The sequence below is a fragment of the Oreochromis aureus genome, linkage group 15 (assembly GCF_013358895.1).
Source record: "Oreochromis aureus strain Israel breed Guangdong linkage group 15, ZZ_aureus, whole genome shotgun sequence".
Classification (NCBI taxonomy): domain Eukaryota; kingdom Metazoa; phylum Chordata; class Actinopteri; order Cichliformes; family Cichlidae; genus Oreochromis; species Oreochromis aureus.
In genome coordinates this window covers 804,724-821,038 of record NC_052956.1, presented here as the reverse complement: position 1 = coordinate 821,038, position 16,315 = coordinate 804,724, and the positions used below count along the sequence as shown (strand labels likewise).

Genomic DNA, 16,315 nt, shown 5'->3' with positions numbered 1-16,315 from the left:
AGGAGACAGGCAGGCTAGCAGACGGAACACACAGTTAACTTGAGGGTAGAAGACGTTAACGACGTGACAGAGAACAAAGGAAACACAGGGCTTATATACACATGGCAGTAATCAAGGGATGAGAGACAGGAGGGGAACACACCTGGGAGAAATCACAGCTGACGAGACAGGGGAAACGTAAACTGAGCACACTCACATAAGACACAGACCTTCACAATAAAACAGGAAACTCAGACACAGGGAACCAGACAAGACGCTGAACTAAACAGACAGATTCACAAACAGATGGAGTGACACCATAGACAGACAGAGACACAGACGCAGACTCAGACGCAGACCGAATATAAACTATAGAACTCAAACAATAATAATCATCATCATCAAAACACCAGAGAAACGAAACGTTCATTCAAAAATAGACCAGAACTCAGAATGCTGGGTCAATACTGACCCAGAACCGTGACAATCACCATGAACTCCAAACTAACCTAGAGACAAATGTGAGGCTCTGTCAGCTAAAACTGTATCATGCAGCAGGCAATGACCCACAACAGCAAATCTGTTGTGATACAGTCAGTGTGACCCACAATAGAATAAACAAATGCCTGCAAAGTTCAATGAACTAAAGCAATGTTGTACAGACAAGTTGTCAAAAATTATTACACAATATTGAAGGCTGATACACTCATACAGAAATTAATTGGTTCAAGTTATTGGTTATGGCTGCAAGCTATCGAATCTCGGGGTGCGCTTCATTTTTCATAAGTCTTGTGAAAACTTTATTTTTATATACAAAAAAATGCGTGCATCTATGTGTTCTCCTTCCACCTCAGGGTCCTGGTCCAGTATGGTGGGCAGTGGTGAGAACATCGGGAAGCTCGGGTTGATTCCTTGTGCCATCTCCTGGCTGTACAGCGCCATCGAGCGCCGCAGAGAGAGGACGTGGACCGATCTCAGTGTGTCAGTGTCTGCTATCGAACTGTGCTGCGGAGAGGAGGACACGCTGAGGGATCTGCTCGGGGAAGTTGTTCCATCATTAGGCAGCATCCACGACAGCCCGAAAGCCCACGTTAAACTCCAGGAGGATCCGGTCTATGGAATCCAGGTAGAACAGAAGGTTTTTTCCATTAAGAAAAGGGATTGTTAAATTCCTTCCACTGTGCCTCCCTTACCTCTGCCTCGGCACGCTGTGGCCCAGTGACCCATATTTGTAGTAGTGGAGTTACCGTTGTTGGCATGAAAGTCTAGTAAAGCTTCATAAACACAAACACGCTAACCCAAAGTAGACGACAGGGAGCAAAGGTTATACTGTTTACTGTGGATAAGAGACAGCAGCAGCACACAACAAAAACTCCTTTTAAAGTTATTCTAATTGTTTCAAAAGAGAAAGTATTCTCACAGTACACGTTCATGCCAACTAGGTTAGTTCGATTTGTTGTCTGTGATGGTGTGTGCCCTCTGGATGTGAGAAGATGAAGTTTTATTAATCTTTATTTAGACAGTTTGGATAATGGTCTGCACTGTGTTGGAAAAGATAATGGTGCTGGGAGTGAAACCTATTATGCTCCACAGCACATTATATCTGATTACATTGTGACTCTGCATCTCTGCTGTGGGTGGGCACCACATCCTCTCTGTTTTTTCAGTCAACACTTGAAGAATGACTGAAACCTGAATATTTTGCTGCTGAGACGAATGACACAAGAGTAAAAAGTTAAAATCATTATAAAATTATTGAATTACCTGAATCAAAATTCATTAAATGTAACAGATTAAAGGGCTGATTTTACAGCAGATGTAAAATAAGCTTTTACATCTGCTTCTTTCCTTCCAGCTACGCAACCACAACCGGGTGAAGGCCCCCACTGCCGAGCGGGCTGCTTCCCTCCTGGATGCAGCCATTGCAGCACGTCGGCACAGTGACTTTATTACATACCTGTGTGACAGCTCCATCATGTTCTTCACCCTTCACGTCCAGCCTCCACGTACAGAGAGCAGCACCATTGGAAAAGGTTGTAGTGAAATATTCAGAATCTTCCACTGATTCTAGAATTTCGATTAGTATTCAGGATATTTTATGATTTGCATCTCTTAAAATCCTGCAATTCTTTTTGCATTACCTCCTCTGAAGTCCAACTGTATAATTTCCTTAGGTTCCCGCGGCGCCACCAAGTTGACCATGATAGACGTGTGTAGTGGTATGAGGGGTGTCAACAAAAATAAAGCCCCTCATTCTGAGCTGGGCCCAATTGTCCTGTCTCTTCTAAGTGGACAGAAAACCACCCAAAACAAGTAAGAATCTAACTGGAAAATACCTGAGGAAACCTGTTTGTTCATTTAAAAACTTTCTGTTGTCTTTAACCTATTTATACTCCGGGTTTACAAGCTGCCACACAGGTCACTGTAAACCACTCCAAACTGTAAACTGTAAATTCTTATTGTAATTCTTATATTTATTTATTTTCTTCTCCTTTTTATATCGATTTATTAGCTTTTTGTTTTTGCACTGATGTAACCGGAGCCTCGTCGTCTCGCATGCTGCACTGGATATAGCAGAGATGACAATAAAGTTTACTTTGACTTTGACTTTGGTGCAATTAAACCTGCGACCACATTGGAACGCAGATACTCACATGAGGTTGCACTGTTTCTGCAGGAGTGGAAAGTTGACTTTGCTCCTTCGAGAGTCCCTGGGTCACACAAATTGCCACACTACAGTAATTGCTCAAATCATGGATTCTTTGGCGCATCTTCAAGAGAACTTCTCTACCATCCAGCTTGCTTCTCGTTTTCGCAGGACACAGAAGAGGACGAAGGTAGTATAAATGACAGAGTCTAATCAGGTCACTCTTTATCTAGGACCCCAAAATTGTTGAATGTTGCTTCGGATTTAAAAGACTTATCTAATAGCATCATCCACCTTCATCCAACAGCAGTCTACCTCATGTTCTCCTTGTGCGAGGAGTCTGACTAGAGAAAAAAGAGGGCTGCAATCGTTCTCCCTGCGGGCGTTCCACTCTACCGATGAGGTAGATGTCGACATCCGTCCTTTTCGCCTGCGTGATGAACTGGATGAACGCTCCAGTAGTGAACAGTCTTGTGACACAGTCATCCAGATAGACTCAGATGGCTCAGTCCACCCCAGATCAGCCCCGAGGCAGGCACAGCCCGAGTTTGTACCAATCATACCGTCTTTGCATCCTAACAAGGCTGACTTGGATGACCCAGAGTTTGCTGCTCTACTCCAAGAGCTTCTGAGAATTCCTCAGCTGCAAGTAGAAAAGACGACAGAGGCAGGTCTTCTGGGGCAAACCGAAGTTTTGAAAGGAGAAAGGAAGCAACCAGAGAGGGACTGTCTCAAATGTGACACGTTTGCTCAACTTCAAGAACGTCTGGGGTGTATCGATGGAAGTGAAATGACCATGGATGTGCTCAAGTCTTCCTTAAAGGGTGCTTGTTTAAATAATGTCACAGTTAAGTCCCAGCACCAGGAGGAATCTGTAAAAAGAGCAGATACTGAAGCTCCACAGACACTGCCGCATAAGGGGATGAGCTGCAGTCAGACCTCTGCTGGAGAAAAGCAAACAGATGGCGCCGCCCCTGGAGACAGTTTTCAGAGAGAAGATTCAGGTTTGTACGACTGTGAGGAGTGTAGTGCGACCAGTTCCAGCGAGGAACTGCTCAATCAAACTCTTGGTCTAAACGCGACCTGCCGCTCTGAGCCTTCTAACACCGGAACTCTTAAATCAGGTAATGGGCTTTCTTCCAAGCGCTTTAATATGGATACAAAGGTCAAGGCAGGGGCCAGTTCTCTTGCACTTGAACCTTCAGACAAACAGGAGAATGCTGAAACTGCTGATTGGTTCAAAACAGACAAAAGGACCTCACCAGTTGGCAAAAGCTCCCCCATATCTCCTTCTTCTACTTGCTCCTCTTCACACTCCCTGGCTAAAAGTGTTATACTCGGAGACGTCCTAAACAGTCACCCCAAACAGGATGTCAAGGAAATGAAAGCCACAATCACAGTGACTGTTCAACAGCCACTGGACTTAAAAGGTCAAGATGAGCTGGTTTTCTCTATGGTAGAAGAGGTGACCATCAGTGGAGCATATGACAGAGCAAGGACAGGTGGAAATATTATTTGCATCAGAGACGGAGCCCATTCACAGGCACATGCTGAAGACTCAGCTAGTTCTCAGCCAATCCAGATAATCAGCAACGTCAGCGAGGAATCTGCAGCTCCAGGCTCCTCTGGTGCTCCCGAAAGCTCTGTTGTTCAGCCTGCTGGCACTGAGAAGTCCCAGCATCAAGTCAGAAGGGAGAAAAGGGTGTTGCCTTCATTTATTAACCCCATCTTGATTAATACAGACGTGGATTGTGACTTGGAGTGTGCCAAAGACAACAAAAGTCATTGTGAAACTTTAGCAGGAGTCAGGTCAGAATCAGAGTCCAAAAGAAATAAAGCTAGATGTTCAGAAGACAGGGAGGTCCTTCAGAAGAAGTGTGCACCTGTAGCTTCTGAGAAACATGTCAAAAACACCGACAAGTCTTGTAGCCAAATGTCTTATGAGCCAGTCGTCTTAGAACATTTGAGTTTTTGTAATAAGTCTCCAGACAAAAAAATGTGTGAGGAGACAAACACAGACAAGTCCTACCCCAGAGACTGTGGGCATGTTTACTCCTCTAACACTGCAAAGGTTTCAGAGGGGACTCAAATCACATGCAGAAATACGCCCAAGAGGACTGGTGAGTCACCTGGTTGCCAAGAAACCATCCTGTGCTCCTATTCAACAGGTAGCTTACCTCGAGCATGGCAAAGTGCCAAACACCAGGATGCCCACCTCGTAGACTCAAGGGGGCTGACATCATCCACTCCCTGCAGCCCAAGGGTAACTCTCGAGAGGAGGAAGGTGAGGCAACACTCCCCTACTAACCACAACCTCTATATTTCCTCTCCTCAAAGATATGGAACAGACTTCAAACAGGATCCTAGTGGTACTTTCAGGAAGGGTGTTGGATCTGTGATTGATAAATCAACTTCAACAGTAAAACGTGATAATACAAGCAGGAGGCTCAGGTCACCGATTGAGGAAAGTGGCAGGCTTTTCAGTGCCAAACTACAGCAGCTGGCTAGACGGACGAACTCTCTTGGGCGGATCCCAAGAGACTTCCCAGCCCTAGAAAGAGGCGGCAGCAACACTTCTATGAGCTCCAGGGGAAGCTCCAGGGGAAGTACTGAAGGAGCTTGTAAGTCTGGCTATAAAAACAATTTTGAGGGAGACTGTACCTTTCCGAGGGCCAGCAGGAGCCCGAGGAAAAATCCTCGGTCTGAACATCATTTTTTCCCTTCTGAAAACCCTGCGACTCACTCTTCTAGGCATATCCACTCCAAGCTTTCTGCTGTGGGAAAGCTTAAGACGTCTAGCCCCAAAGTCCGTCGATCGTCAGCTCCTAGCATCAAGAACCCCGGCGTCTCCCACAAAACCCTGCAGGACTCCATCAATCATAGTGCCAGTCTTTCTCCAGACAGTAAAACAGTTAGTCATGAACGCACATCCTCCTTTTTTCCCTCTTCCCCTCCACGGTCTTATCGCTCTATCAGCCGGACTCCAAGCCAGAGCTCCACATCCTCATCCACAAAATCTGCCATTCAGGGATTTGTTAACGGTCGCCTCTCAGACTTTCTCAAGGAAAGAGCCCCGAGTCCCACTATAGGAGGCTCGGACCAAATGACCTCACTGCCTTCCCCGTACAGTCAGCTGACATCTCCCCGCATGCCTGATCACCTGAGTGGGCATGCAAGTGACACCACCAGTGTGTTGAGTGGCGATCTACCACCAGCTATGGGGAAGACATCCCTGCATTTTTCTAACAGAAACAGTTTGGTGAGCAGCGGCTATGACAGCATGGTGAGGGACAGCGAGGCCACAGGCAGCAGCACCTCAGCCAGAGACTCAGTCAGCGACAGGAGCGGCTCCCTCCTCAGTGCGGCTCGCAGCGGCCGGTCGTCTCGGAGACGAGGTAGCACAGGTAAGAGCACCTACACTAACATTGTTTATGTAATGAATTAAATGACTTTCACTTTTGGAAAGATTATAAAGCAAAATGTTTTCAAGTTTGATTTATAAAGCAAACAAAAACAAACCAACAGAAGAACAAAGCAGACGTTCTTCTACAAACAGCGCCGCCATTTCACCACCAACACTAGCTTCATGGTGACATGTCTGGTTCATAATCTGACTACATAACATATTAATGTGACATTAATGAAAGACGACATGTGTGTTGAACGCAGCCAGACCTAGTTTCCTTGCTGGCATTAAAAGCCAGATTGTGTAGGAAGTCACATGATTAATACATGAACCCAGTAAGGATGGAAACAGAAACACAGAAAATGAAGCGTGTTTGTGTGAATTATACAGATGGGTGTGTGCGTGCTAACAGAGTTATGTTGGATCAGGCTCATTATTGTGATGATAATGCTAATGGAACAGCAGAGAAGACAAGACTTGAATAAGTATATGACTTTTAAATAGTCCCCTGAAATAATATAGTATTAACTGCGTTTTGTGCGTGCACTCAGTTTGTCCTCATGTGTCCTCTTCTGTAACTAAAATCTACAGTTTGAAAATATAAAGCACTCACTATCTTGTCCTGCACTGGCAAACTAACTCAATTCAGAGAGAGTTACATTAATCGTGTCTCCGGTCTTGACTTTGGCCTGAGGCAAACTGTTGTTCCAGCAGGAACCACGGTGCCGGCCACATACGGACATGCATGTAATGTTCAGCTCATGAATCATTTCCAGCTGTAGCTGCCTCGTCTGTAAATGTGTGACTTGCTCTGACTTTTCTATTTAATGCTCAACACTTACATTAAGAATCAACAAAAGTCGAGTAACATGTGCTTCTGCCTTACATGTGTTGGCGCTCTTGGCTCTAGGTACTCAGCAGCGCCACCTTTCCCATGATCCACCCCTGACCCTGAGGCGCTCGGCTAGCGGTCTGCGGTCTCGCTGGATGGATCAAGGAATCCCAGAGGCCTACGAGATCAAGGTCTATGAGATCGACAATGTACAGAGGATGCAGGAAAGAGCAGGTGCTGGCAAACAGGTGCTGGGTTTATTTTGATTTTCTTTTGTTAGAGGTTAAAGGGCATCACATAATAAACAGTATGACCTTTATAACCTCTACGAGCAACGAGCGAGAACAGCCACAAAAAACAGGATTGTGGGTTGTTGTTTTTTTTAAGTAACTTTTCTGATGTAGAACTCAGTTAGTTCTCTTTTTGTATTCGAAATGGTAAGTAACTGTTTTTTTGTTATGGGATAAAAGGACCAATGTTAATGCTGCCACACAATATCATTTTTTGATATATTAAACAGAATAAATTGAAACGATCTGCCGTCTCACAGCCGATATTGTGAGGCGAGAAACCTCAGCTATGGTGTCAACTTAACAGAACAGAATGAATAAGAGTAGAATAAAATAAAATAGAATAGAAATATCCTTTATTGTCCCTCACTGGGGAAATGCACGTGTTCCAGCAGCAAAGAGACAGACAGGCAGGTTCACACAAAGGTAAAGCTTAGAAAAAACAAGGAATAAGAGAGTGCACCGGGCAAATTTACAGCATAAGAAACACAAATACTTTACACTATTTTTAAATAGTATACTCAAAAAGTGCTTAAAAACAACAACGACAGACTATTTACAGCGTTAATAAGTTTCCTCCAGTGTCTCGAGGTCATAGATTAGCTCATGAAAATATGACTTCCAAAAACTGGAAGTCATATTTGAGTGAGTTATTGAGCAAATCACAATTTAAGCCTGTGTTTGTACTGAGCAGCTACAAGGTCTTCACACCTTTAACGCATAAATTTCCACCCATTTTAAATGTAATGTGTGTTTCATAAAACTTTGTTTTCTTGTATGATTGATGATAAATGTGGCAGATTTTTCCGTCTGTAACATAGTTCGAAGAATATGAATCAAGTAAACATATTAAATGGGAAAGAAATACAAAAAGAGTCACTCGTGAGTAAATCATAGACATAAATGTCTTAGGAGACCAAACGTTTCCCACTCGTGGGAATATTTTTCTAATTCTTTTCCTCGCCGGTAGAAGCACGATGCTGCAGAAGAAGAGCATGCTTAATAAGCTGACTGTGTAAACCTCAGATAAAAGACTCTGTCTGGCATTTAAAAATGCGCTTGATAGCAAAACAGGGTCCATGTGGTGCATGTGGTGACGTAATGTCCCATAACGAGAGGTCTGGCCCCGTGAGACGACTCCCTGCCTCCACCAGTCTCAGGCAACGTTGATACAATTTTAATGACCACATGGGGTAAACTGGGTCAGTGCTGCAGCAGGGAACAAAGAAGCACACGGCAAGTCGAACAAGCAGAACAGAATGGAGGTAAAATACCAGATTTAAAAAACTGTAAATATGGATTTATTGACACCCCCTCACCCCCAAACGACTGCCATGCTCCCCCATCTCTGCCCTAACATCATGTTTATAAGTATATAAAGAGCAAGACAGGTGGATGCTGTTTTTCATTAAAACCTACAAAGTACTCAGATACAGTATTTTAGGCCTCATTGTTTAAACAATGAGAGTAAATTTAATTTACTTAATTTAATCTGTGTTCTAAAAATCTTTAAATAAATAAACAAAGTGAAAAGTGTTATGTTTCTGCTTTCAGGGGCCCACATGCTTCAGTGCCAAGCTGAAGCTTCTGGAGCACCGTCAGCAGAGGATCTCCGAAATCCGAACCAAATACAACAACCTGAGGAGAGAGCTGGAGCTGGCCAAACACCGCCTCATGCTGGAGCCCGCCACGTGGAACCAAGAGTGTCAGTGGAGTTATCTTTAAAAACAAACTGTGAACTTCTTATTGCTGATATCTGAAAAGACTCTTAACTAAAAGAGTAGACGTCATCTAGATTTAGTTTCCTCGAAGAGCCTCTGGCTGCTGTTCCACACTCAGTTCCAGCGACAACAATGAGCAACAATAACTAACAGTAGCTGAGAAATGAGTCCACCAGTCACCAACAAATATATACAGTCCCAATGAAAAGTTTAAGACCAGTTGAAAAATGGAAACAAGCAACAAGAGTAAATGGGAGTGAGACCAAACATTTTTCTGAGCATGCAATTTATTAAAAAACAAACTGAAACAGGCATGCCGCCACGAATTTTTGGAGTGATCAACAATAACGGTGGAGCTACTCATCATCACTGAGTTCATGCTTGGAACTTTGATTTCTGTTTTGGGGGGTTTAAGATTTTTGTCTAGGTGTAAAACCGCCTGTTTCAGTTTAAAAACTGTATATACATTATATATATATATATGTATATATATATATATATATATATATAAAAAAAAAACACCCAGCACGCCCCTGCGGGCGGTTTATCCTTCAAGCTCGGGTCCTCTACCAGAGGCCTGGGAGCTTGAGGGTCCTGCAGTATCTCAGCTGTTCCCAGGACTGCGCTCTTCTGGACAGAGATCTCCGATGTTGTTCCTGGGATCTGCTGGAGCCACTCGCCTAGCTTGGGAGTCACCGCTCCTAGTGCTCCGATTACCACGGGGACCACCGTTACCTTCACCCTCCACATCCTCTCGAGCTCTTCTCTGAGCCCTTGGTATTTCTCCAGCTTCTCGTGTTCCTTCTTCCTGATATTGCTGTCATTCGAACCGCTACATCTATCACTACAGCCGTCTTCTTCTGTTTGTCTACCACCACTATGTCCGGTTGGTTAGCCACCACCATTTTGTCCGTCTGTATCTGGAAGTCCCACAGGATCTTAGCTCGGTCATTCTCCATCACCCTTGGGGCATCTCCCATTTTGACCTCAGGACTTCCAGGTTATACTCGCACAGATGTTCCTGTACACTGTGCCGGCCACTTGGTTATGGCATTCCATGTATGCCTTGCCTGCTAGCATCTTGCACCCTGCTGTTATGTGCTGGATTGTCTCTGGGGCATCTTTACACAGCCTGCACCTGGGGTCTTGCCTGGTGTGATAGACCCCAGCCTCTATGGATCTTGTACTCAGAGCTTGTTCTTGTGCTGCCATGATTAGTGCCTCTGTGCTGTCTTTCAGTCCAGCTTTGTCCAGCCACTGGTAGGATTTCTGGATATCAGCCACCTCCTCTATCTGCCGGTGGTACATACCGTGCAGGGGCCTGTCCTTCCATGATGGTTCCTCGCCTTCCTCCTCTTTCTTGGGTTTCTGCTGCCTGAGGTATTCACTGAGCACGCTGTCAGTTGGGGCCATCTTCGTGATGTATTCGTGGATGTTTGTTGTCTCATCCTGGACTGTGGTGCTGACACTCACCAGTCCCCGCCCCTTCCTTCCGCTTAGCGTACAGCCTCAGGGTGCTGGACTTGGGGTGAAACCCTCCATGCATGGTAAGGAGCTTTCTTGTCTTTATGTCAGTGGCTTCTATCTCCTCCTTTGGCCAGCCTATTACCCCAGCAGGGTACCTGATCACGGGCAGGGCGTAGGTGTTGATGGCCCGGATCTTGTTCTTACCGTCAGCTGACTCCTCAGGACTTGCCTGACCCTCTGCAGGTACTTGGTGGTTGCAGCTTTCCTAGCGGCCTCTTCATGGTTCCCATTCGCCTCATGGGATCCCCAGGTACTTGTAACTGTCCTCTATGTCTGCAATGTTGCCTTCTGGTAGTTCAATCCCCTCAGTTCTGACTACCTTCCTCTCTTTGTTATCATCCGACTACACTTCTCCAGTCCGAACGACATTCCAATGTCATTGCTGTATAGCCTGGTAGTGTGGATCAGTGAATCGATGTCTCGCTCACTCTTGGCATACAGCTTGATGTCATCCATGTACAGGAGGTGGCTGACAACCGCTCCGCCCGTGAGTCGGTATCCGTAGCCAGTCTTGTTAATGATCTCACTGAGGGGTTCAGGCCTATGCAGAACAGCAGTGGGGACAGAGCATCTCCTTGGTAGATCCCGCACTTGATGCTGACTTGTGCTATGGGCTTGGGTTGGCCTCTAGTGTTGTACGCCACATCCCCATTGAGTTCCTGATGAAGGCTCTTAGGGTCCTGTTGATCTTGTACAATTCTAGGCATTCCAGTATCCAGCTGTGGGGCATTGAGTCATAGGCCTTCTTGTAATCAATCCAGGCAGTGCACAGGTTGGTCAGTCTGGTCTTGCAGTCTCGGCTGACTGTTCTGTCTACCAGTAGCTGGTGTTTTGCGCCTCTGGTATTCTTGCCAATCCCTTTCTGTGCCCCGCTCATGTATTGACCCATGTGCCTGTTCATCTTAGCCGATATGATGCCTGACAGGAGCTTCCATGTAGTACTGAGGCAGGTTATTGGTCGGTAGTTGGATGGGACCGGTCCCTTCTTGGGGTCCTTGGGGATCAGGACCGTCCGACCTTCGGTTAGCCATTCCGGTGTCTCTCGTTAACTAGCAGCTGGTTCATTTGTGCTGCCAGACGCCGTGGAGTGCAGTCAGCTTCTTCAGCCAGTAGGCGTGAACCATGTCGGGGCCTGGTGCTGTCCAACTCTTCATACTGGAGACCCTTTCTTGGATGTCTGCCACTGTGATGGTTACTGGACCCTGTTCAGGAGGTCGCTATGGTCTGCCCTCAGATCCACTAGCCACTGAGCATTGCTGTTATGGGTTGCGTCCTTCTCCCATATGCTCTTCCAGTATTGCTCCGTCTCCAGCCTTGGTGGTGCTGTTCTCTTATTGTTCCCTTGCCACTGAGAGTACACCTTTGCTGGTTCTGTGGAGAACAGCTGGTTTATTCTCCTGCCTTCTATCTCTCTGGTGTACCTCCTCAAGCGGCTGGCCAAGGCTGTGAGTCTTTGCTTGGCAGTTTCCAAGGCCTCAGGTATGGACAGCTTGCTGTATTTCTTATGCACCTTCTTTGTCGCGCTTTTCTGCAACTCCGTTAGTTGGCTAACCTCCCTCCGTGCTACTTTGATCTTGCCCTCTAGCCTCCTTCTCCAGGGAGGGTACTGCCCCTTGTGGCTGTTCAACTTGTAGCCAAGCATCTCACTGATCACTGCTGCCGTAGTGTAGATCAGCTTGTTAGTGTCGGTAATCGTGGTTGTAGGTATCGTCCGTAGTGCTGCATTAACATCATCTAGCAGACCTTCTGAGGGTACTTCACGTAATCTTGGTAACCGCCACGGGGATCCAGGTTTCAAGCTTGGCCATGATCCTATCTTTCAGGTCAGTTCCTCTCGCACTCAACGATCCGATATATATATATATATATATATATATATATATATATATATATATATATATATATATATATATATATATATATATATATATATATATATATCTTTGCATAGTACTTTGCCAGTGACACTGATAATGAGCAGGCGTCCTGAGCTTAACCAGCTAGCCACAATGTTAGGTACCAAAACTTCACACAGACGATATAAAAACACGGACATATCCATCAGCAGTCACCCAGTATCAATGAAGTCCTGATGTGAACCTTAACCTGAGCATTTTCACTACCTTCATCTTCATTTTTGAAACCAGAAGCTATGTGTGGCCCACCTGGCCGTGAAATCGAGGAGCAGTTGAGTCCATATAGTTAACAGGAAAATATATTTAGTGGTGTTAGAACAGAAAAGACTTCATTATAACTTGTATGTAACCACAGGAGACGCCTCTGCTGGCCGTGAGAGGTAATACAGGTTTAAGGCACTTCCACAATGGCTTCACTTTTTAGACTCAGAAGCTATAGTCATCTTTTATATACAGTCTGTGTTCACACCATAATACGCACCTGGGCTGGTTAGCGAGCTAACTGTAGCGTAGCTATGCAATGTGTATCTGGCAAACCTGGTGCCAACATACTGACACACAGGTATACAGCGTATACACTGGTCTCTCAACCATTCTATAAGCTATAAAACACAGGCTACAATACAAATGTACTTTCAATACTACGATACTTTACTGTTCTGGCTACAGATGGAGAGCATCTTATCTTATATCTTATCGTTTTGTAGGACCTATTGTAACATTTTTGTATAACTTAGCCATAAAATAAATATGAAGACATAATTCTGTAACTGGGTGATTTTGCTTGAAAGGTGACTGAAATGATTAAAACATGAGCAATCCTGCTGATTAATTGGTTAAATGACTAATCATCTGAGCTCTCACTTCAGTGAACAAGCAAGTAATCAGCTTGTTATATGCAGCAGGCTGTAGCCTCCTTTTACATGAGCAGCATCCAGACTTCTCATTAGCACCATTAGTAATACCCTCACCAGCATCTGACATTTTATATTATACTTTTATCACAGAGCATGTGATGCTGTTAAAGAAGGAGAGGCTGTCACACCAACAAATTGCCCTGCTGGCAAAGCAATTCTTACAGTATGAGAATGTTTTGTAATGCAATGATGACTTTTGTGGGTTTGTGAAAAATCTACCATGTGAACTTTGACCTCAAAGATTTGATTCATCCTCCTTTTTGCCCATACAGTAACACATAGAAGTGTACGTGGCAAACTGACCCTTATTGTCCTTCCCCAGTCGACCTATGGCAGACGTTCGAGGTGGACTCCCTGGAGCATCTGGAAGCACTTGAGTTGGTGACGGCGCGGCTGGAGCGCAAGGTCGGCCTCTGCAAGGCCAACGTCATGATGGTCACCTGCTTTGATGGCGTCGCCAGGAGACGCCGTAAGAAGAGACGGCGAAAAACGGCAGATCATAGATTCACAAAGGGATACTGACCTACTGGCTGAAATATATGTTTCTTTTAGACTATTATGTAGAACTTGTTGATTATCAATGAAGTTAGCTCTACACTCAAGACACAGAGGTGAGATCACCTCATGTATACACTTGTTATGTTTTGAAGTAGCACACTGCCTCTGGTCCCCTGGTGGGAATTCCTCTGCTGCAATTTAGACTTTCAAAAAAGTTCAACTAACCTTTACTTCATGTTTTCTAGTATCAGACAGTAGTTGCAGTTAAATAACATATAAAGATGTGTGTTTATGCACTTTTTTAGCATTTGGCAGTATATTTAATGCAATCACTTTCAAGCAGCGTTTAATGCTAAAATATTTTGGTGCTAACGAGCTCGGTACCACAAAACTGCTGGGTCCAGTGTTGGACAATGGGAGGGACTACCATGTGAAATGAAATGGTGCCGGGTAGAAGCAGTCCAAAGTCTGTGTCTGCCATGGTTATTTTCTCAAAGAAATTACCCCCACGTCTGATAATAACACAACCACTGGTACTCAAACCTGTCAAAATGTGTTCTGGTTCTGTGACGGTAGAAATGAGGGATTAGATCCTGGTTCTCTGGAAAGTCTTTAGGCTCAACAATATCATTTATGTGAATACCATCGACACATCTGTGCAAGACGGCTGAAGAGGCAACTACAGCTCAAAATGAAGCACCTTCGTACTCTGCTAAGCAATTAATGAGAAACTGTGATAAGTGGACGATCCAAATTGTGCTTTTCTTAAAGCCATTTTCACACAACCCTTTATTCCAATTGTACTTTATCGCACGCTTTAACGTGCTGACTTGAGTCAAGGATCCAACGACCGATCTTCTGATTAGTGGACTACCCACTCTGCCTCCTGAGCCACAGCCGTTCCACTGGATGCAAACATTTACAATACCTCAAACTGTCATTCTACAACAAACAGAGCAAAACGAGGGAAATGCAATTCAACGTGACGATTATGTTCTTCAAGTCTCATGTGCTCTGCTGTTCTTCTTGATTTGATTGGTCAAACCCATCATGTAATCAGCCAACACGATGTACTCTGCATTATTCAAACAACAATTTGTACTTTTAGCTTCGAGCTGTCTTTGAGTAGCAACGTGATTAGCCATCGTAGAGCGGAAGCAGCTTTCACAAAAAGGGAATATTATGCCACCAATAATGCCATTGTGTAAATAGATTTTGGTGCTAAAACTACAAAAGTAGTGCATTTCCTTATTTGTAACTAATGTAAATAGGTAAATGTTTAGCAGGGATCTCAGTGAACAACTGTAGTGTTTGTGAAAGTTACACCAACAGAGGGGTAATTCTTTCTCTCAGGTTGGTGATCAATACACTGACTGTAAAACACATTAGTAAGTGATTGGGAGTAGAATAAAAGAATGCAGATTCTACTGACAGTGTAATGGAGGAGTAATTACTTTAAAGGAATAACGTCATCGTGTCTGAAGAGCCCTGTGGCTCCGAGCCACGATGCAAAGTAATCGGTGAGCAGTGCTGGGATGTCTACCTGGATCGATGCGTTTAAATATACGGGAAAGAATCGCACACACGCACACACGCTGGATGTTTGTTGTTGTGAATCATATTAATCAGCATGTTGTTGTCACTATGAATAAATGAGCACAGCACTCCATTATGTTTCATGTGTGCAAAGACTGTGCATCCTTTGATTTGCAAAAATTAAAAGTGCTTTGCTGTTCCTGCACCTGCTGCCATCACATCTGGGATCTTGTCCTTACTGGTCACAAGAGCCTGTTTTTATGTGTGCATGTGTGTGTGCATGTGTACGTACCTGTGTGAGTGCAAAGAATGATGAAGCGAGAGCTCTCCTGCAACGTTATGATGCCATGCAACATCGAAAACAGGAGGGGGGGTTTTGAGTTGTCAAATGAAAAGACAGCAAGCCACATTCAGCCCTGGGGGGACCCACACACACACACACACACACACACACACACACACACACGTGTTTCCTTCCCTGACTTTTGCCCTTCCTCTCTTTCTGCTCCACTTCCTCATTGCTCAGCCTCATCTCAGACACACACACACACACACACACACACACACGCACACACACTGTACGCCTGGTTAACGTCCATAGCTCATTTAAAACTGAATAATGTGTTTTATATCATTTTATTTTTTCTAGAAATATCTCCATATTTGGAGGCAGTTTGTCCACTACAAACACAAACTGATCCTGAGCCAGTTTAAACACTGAGTTTAAACATTTAAAGGACTATTTTAAGATGTCATGGGAACTCCATCACTTTGGCTCATGAGGTGGAAAAAGAGGTGCTATTTCTGTCTCCGAGAAACTTGAATTTTAAAGCCTCCTAATAAAGAAAGCTGAGAGGGCACATTTATAATAAACCTTATCAGACACTGTGTTTGGGGCCTGATACCATCACCAGATGTTAAATGTAGGCAGAATGTGTAAAATCTCACCACTAGATGTCAGCAGATTGCAGACTGCAGTTTACCAAATAGTTTTCTTATCCCTCCCAGTTAAAGTGCAAATCCTAGCTGCTGCAGAACAAACTCGG

The 16,315-nt window shown here is 44.5% G+C and overlaps 1 protein-coding gene across 2 annotated transcripts in view; it reads left to right on the top strand.

Moving 5' to 3' along the window:
- The window catches only part of kif26bb (kinesin family member 26Bb), a 30,328-nt gene extending 14,852 nt beyond the window's left edge, over window positions 1-15,476 (top strand). Inside the window, exons 8-15 of one of the 2 annotated variants that reach the window (XM_039598501.1) lie at window positions 834-1,105; window positions 1,835-2,012; window positions 2,154-2,292; window positions 2,657-2,816; window positions 2,934-6,030; window positions 6,943-7,112; window positions 8,709-8,859; window positions 13,558-15,476. In XM_039598501.1, the coding sequence (XP_039454435.1) occupies window positions 834-1,105; window positions 1,835-2,012; window positions 2,154-2,292; window positions 2,657-2,816; window positions 2,934-6,030; window positions 6,943-7,112; window positions 8,709-8,859; window positions 13,558-13,757 (4,367 nt within the window). In that variant the 3' untranslated portion in view covers window positions 13,758-15,476. The remainder of the gene's footprint in view (window positions 1-833; window positions 1,106-1,834; window positions 2,013-2,153; window positions 2,293-2,656; window positions 2,817-2,933; window positions 6,031-6,942; window positions 7,113-8,708; window positions 8,860-13,557) is intronic. The other variant, XM_039598502.1, reaches the window with a different exon arrangement.
- The last annotated feature ends 839 nt before the right edge of the window (window positions 15,477-16,315 follow it).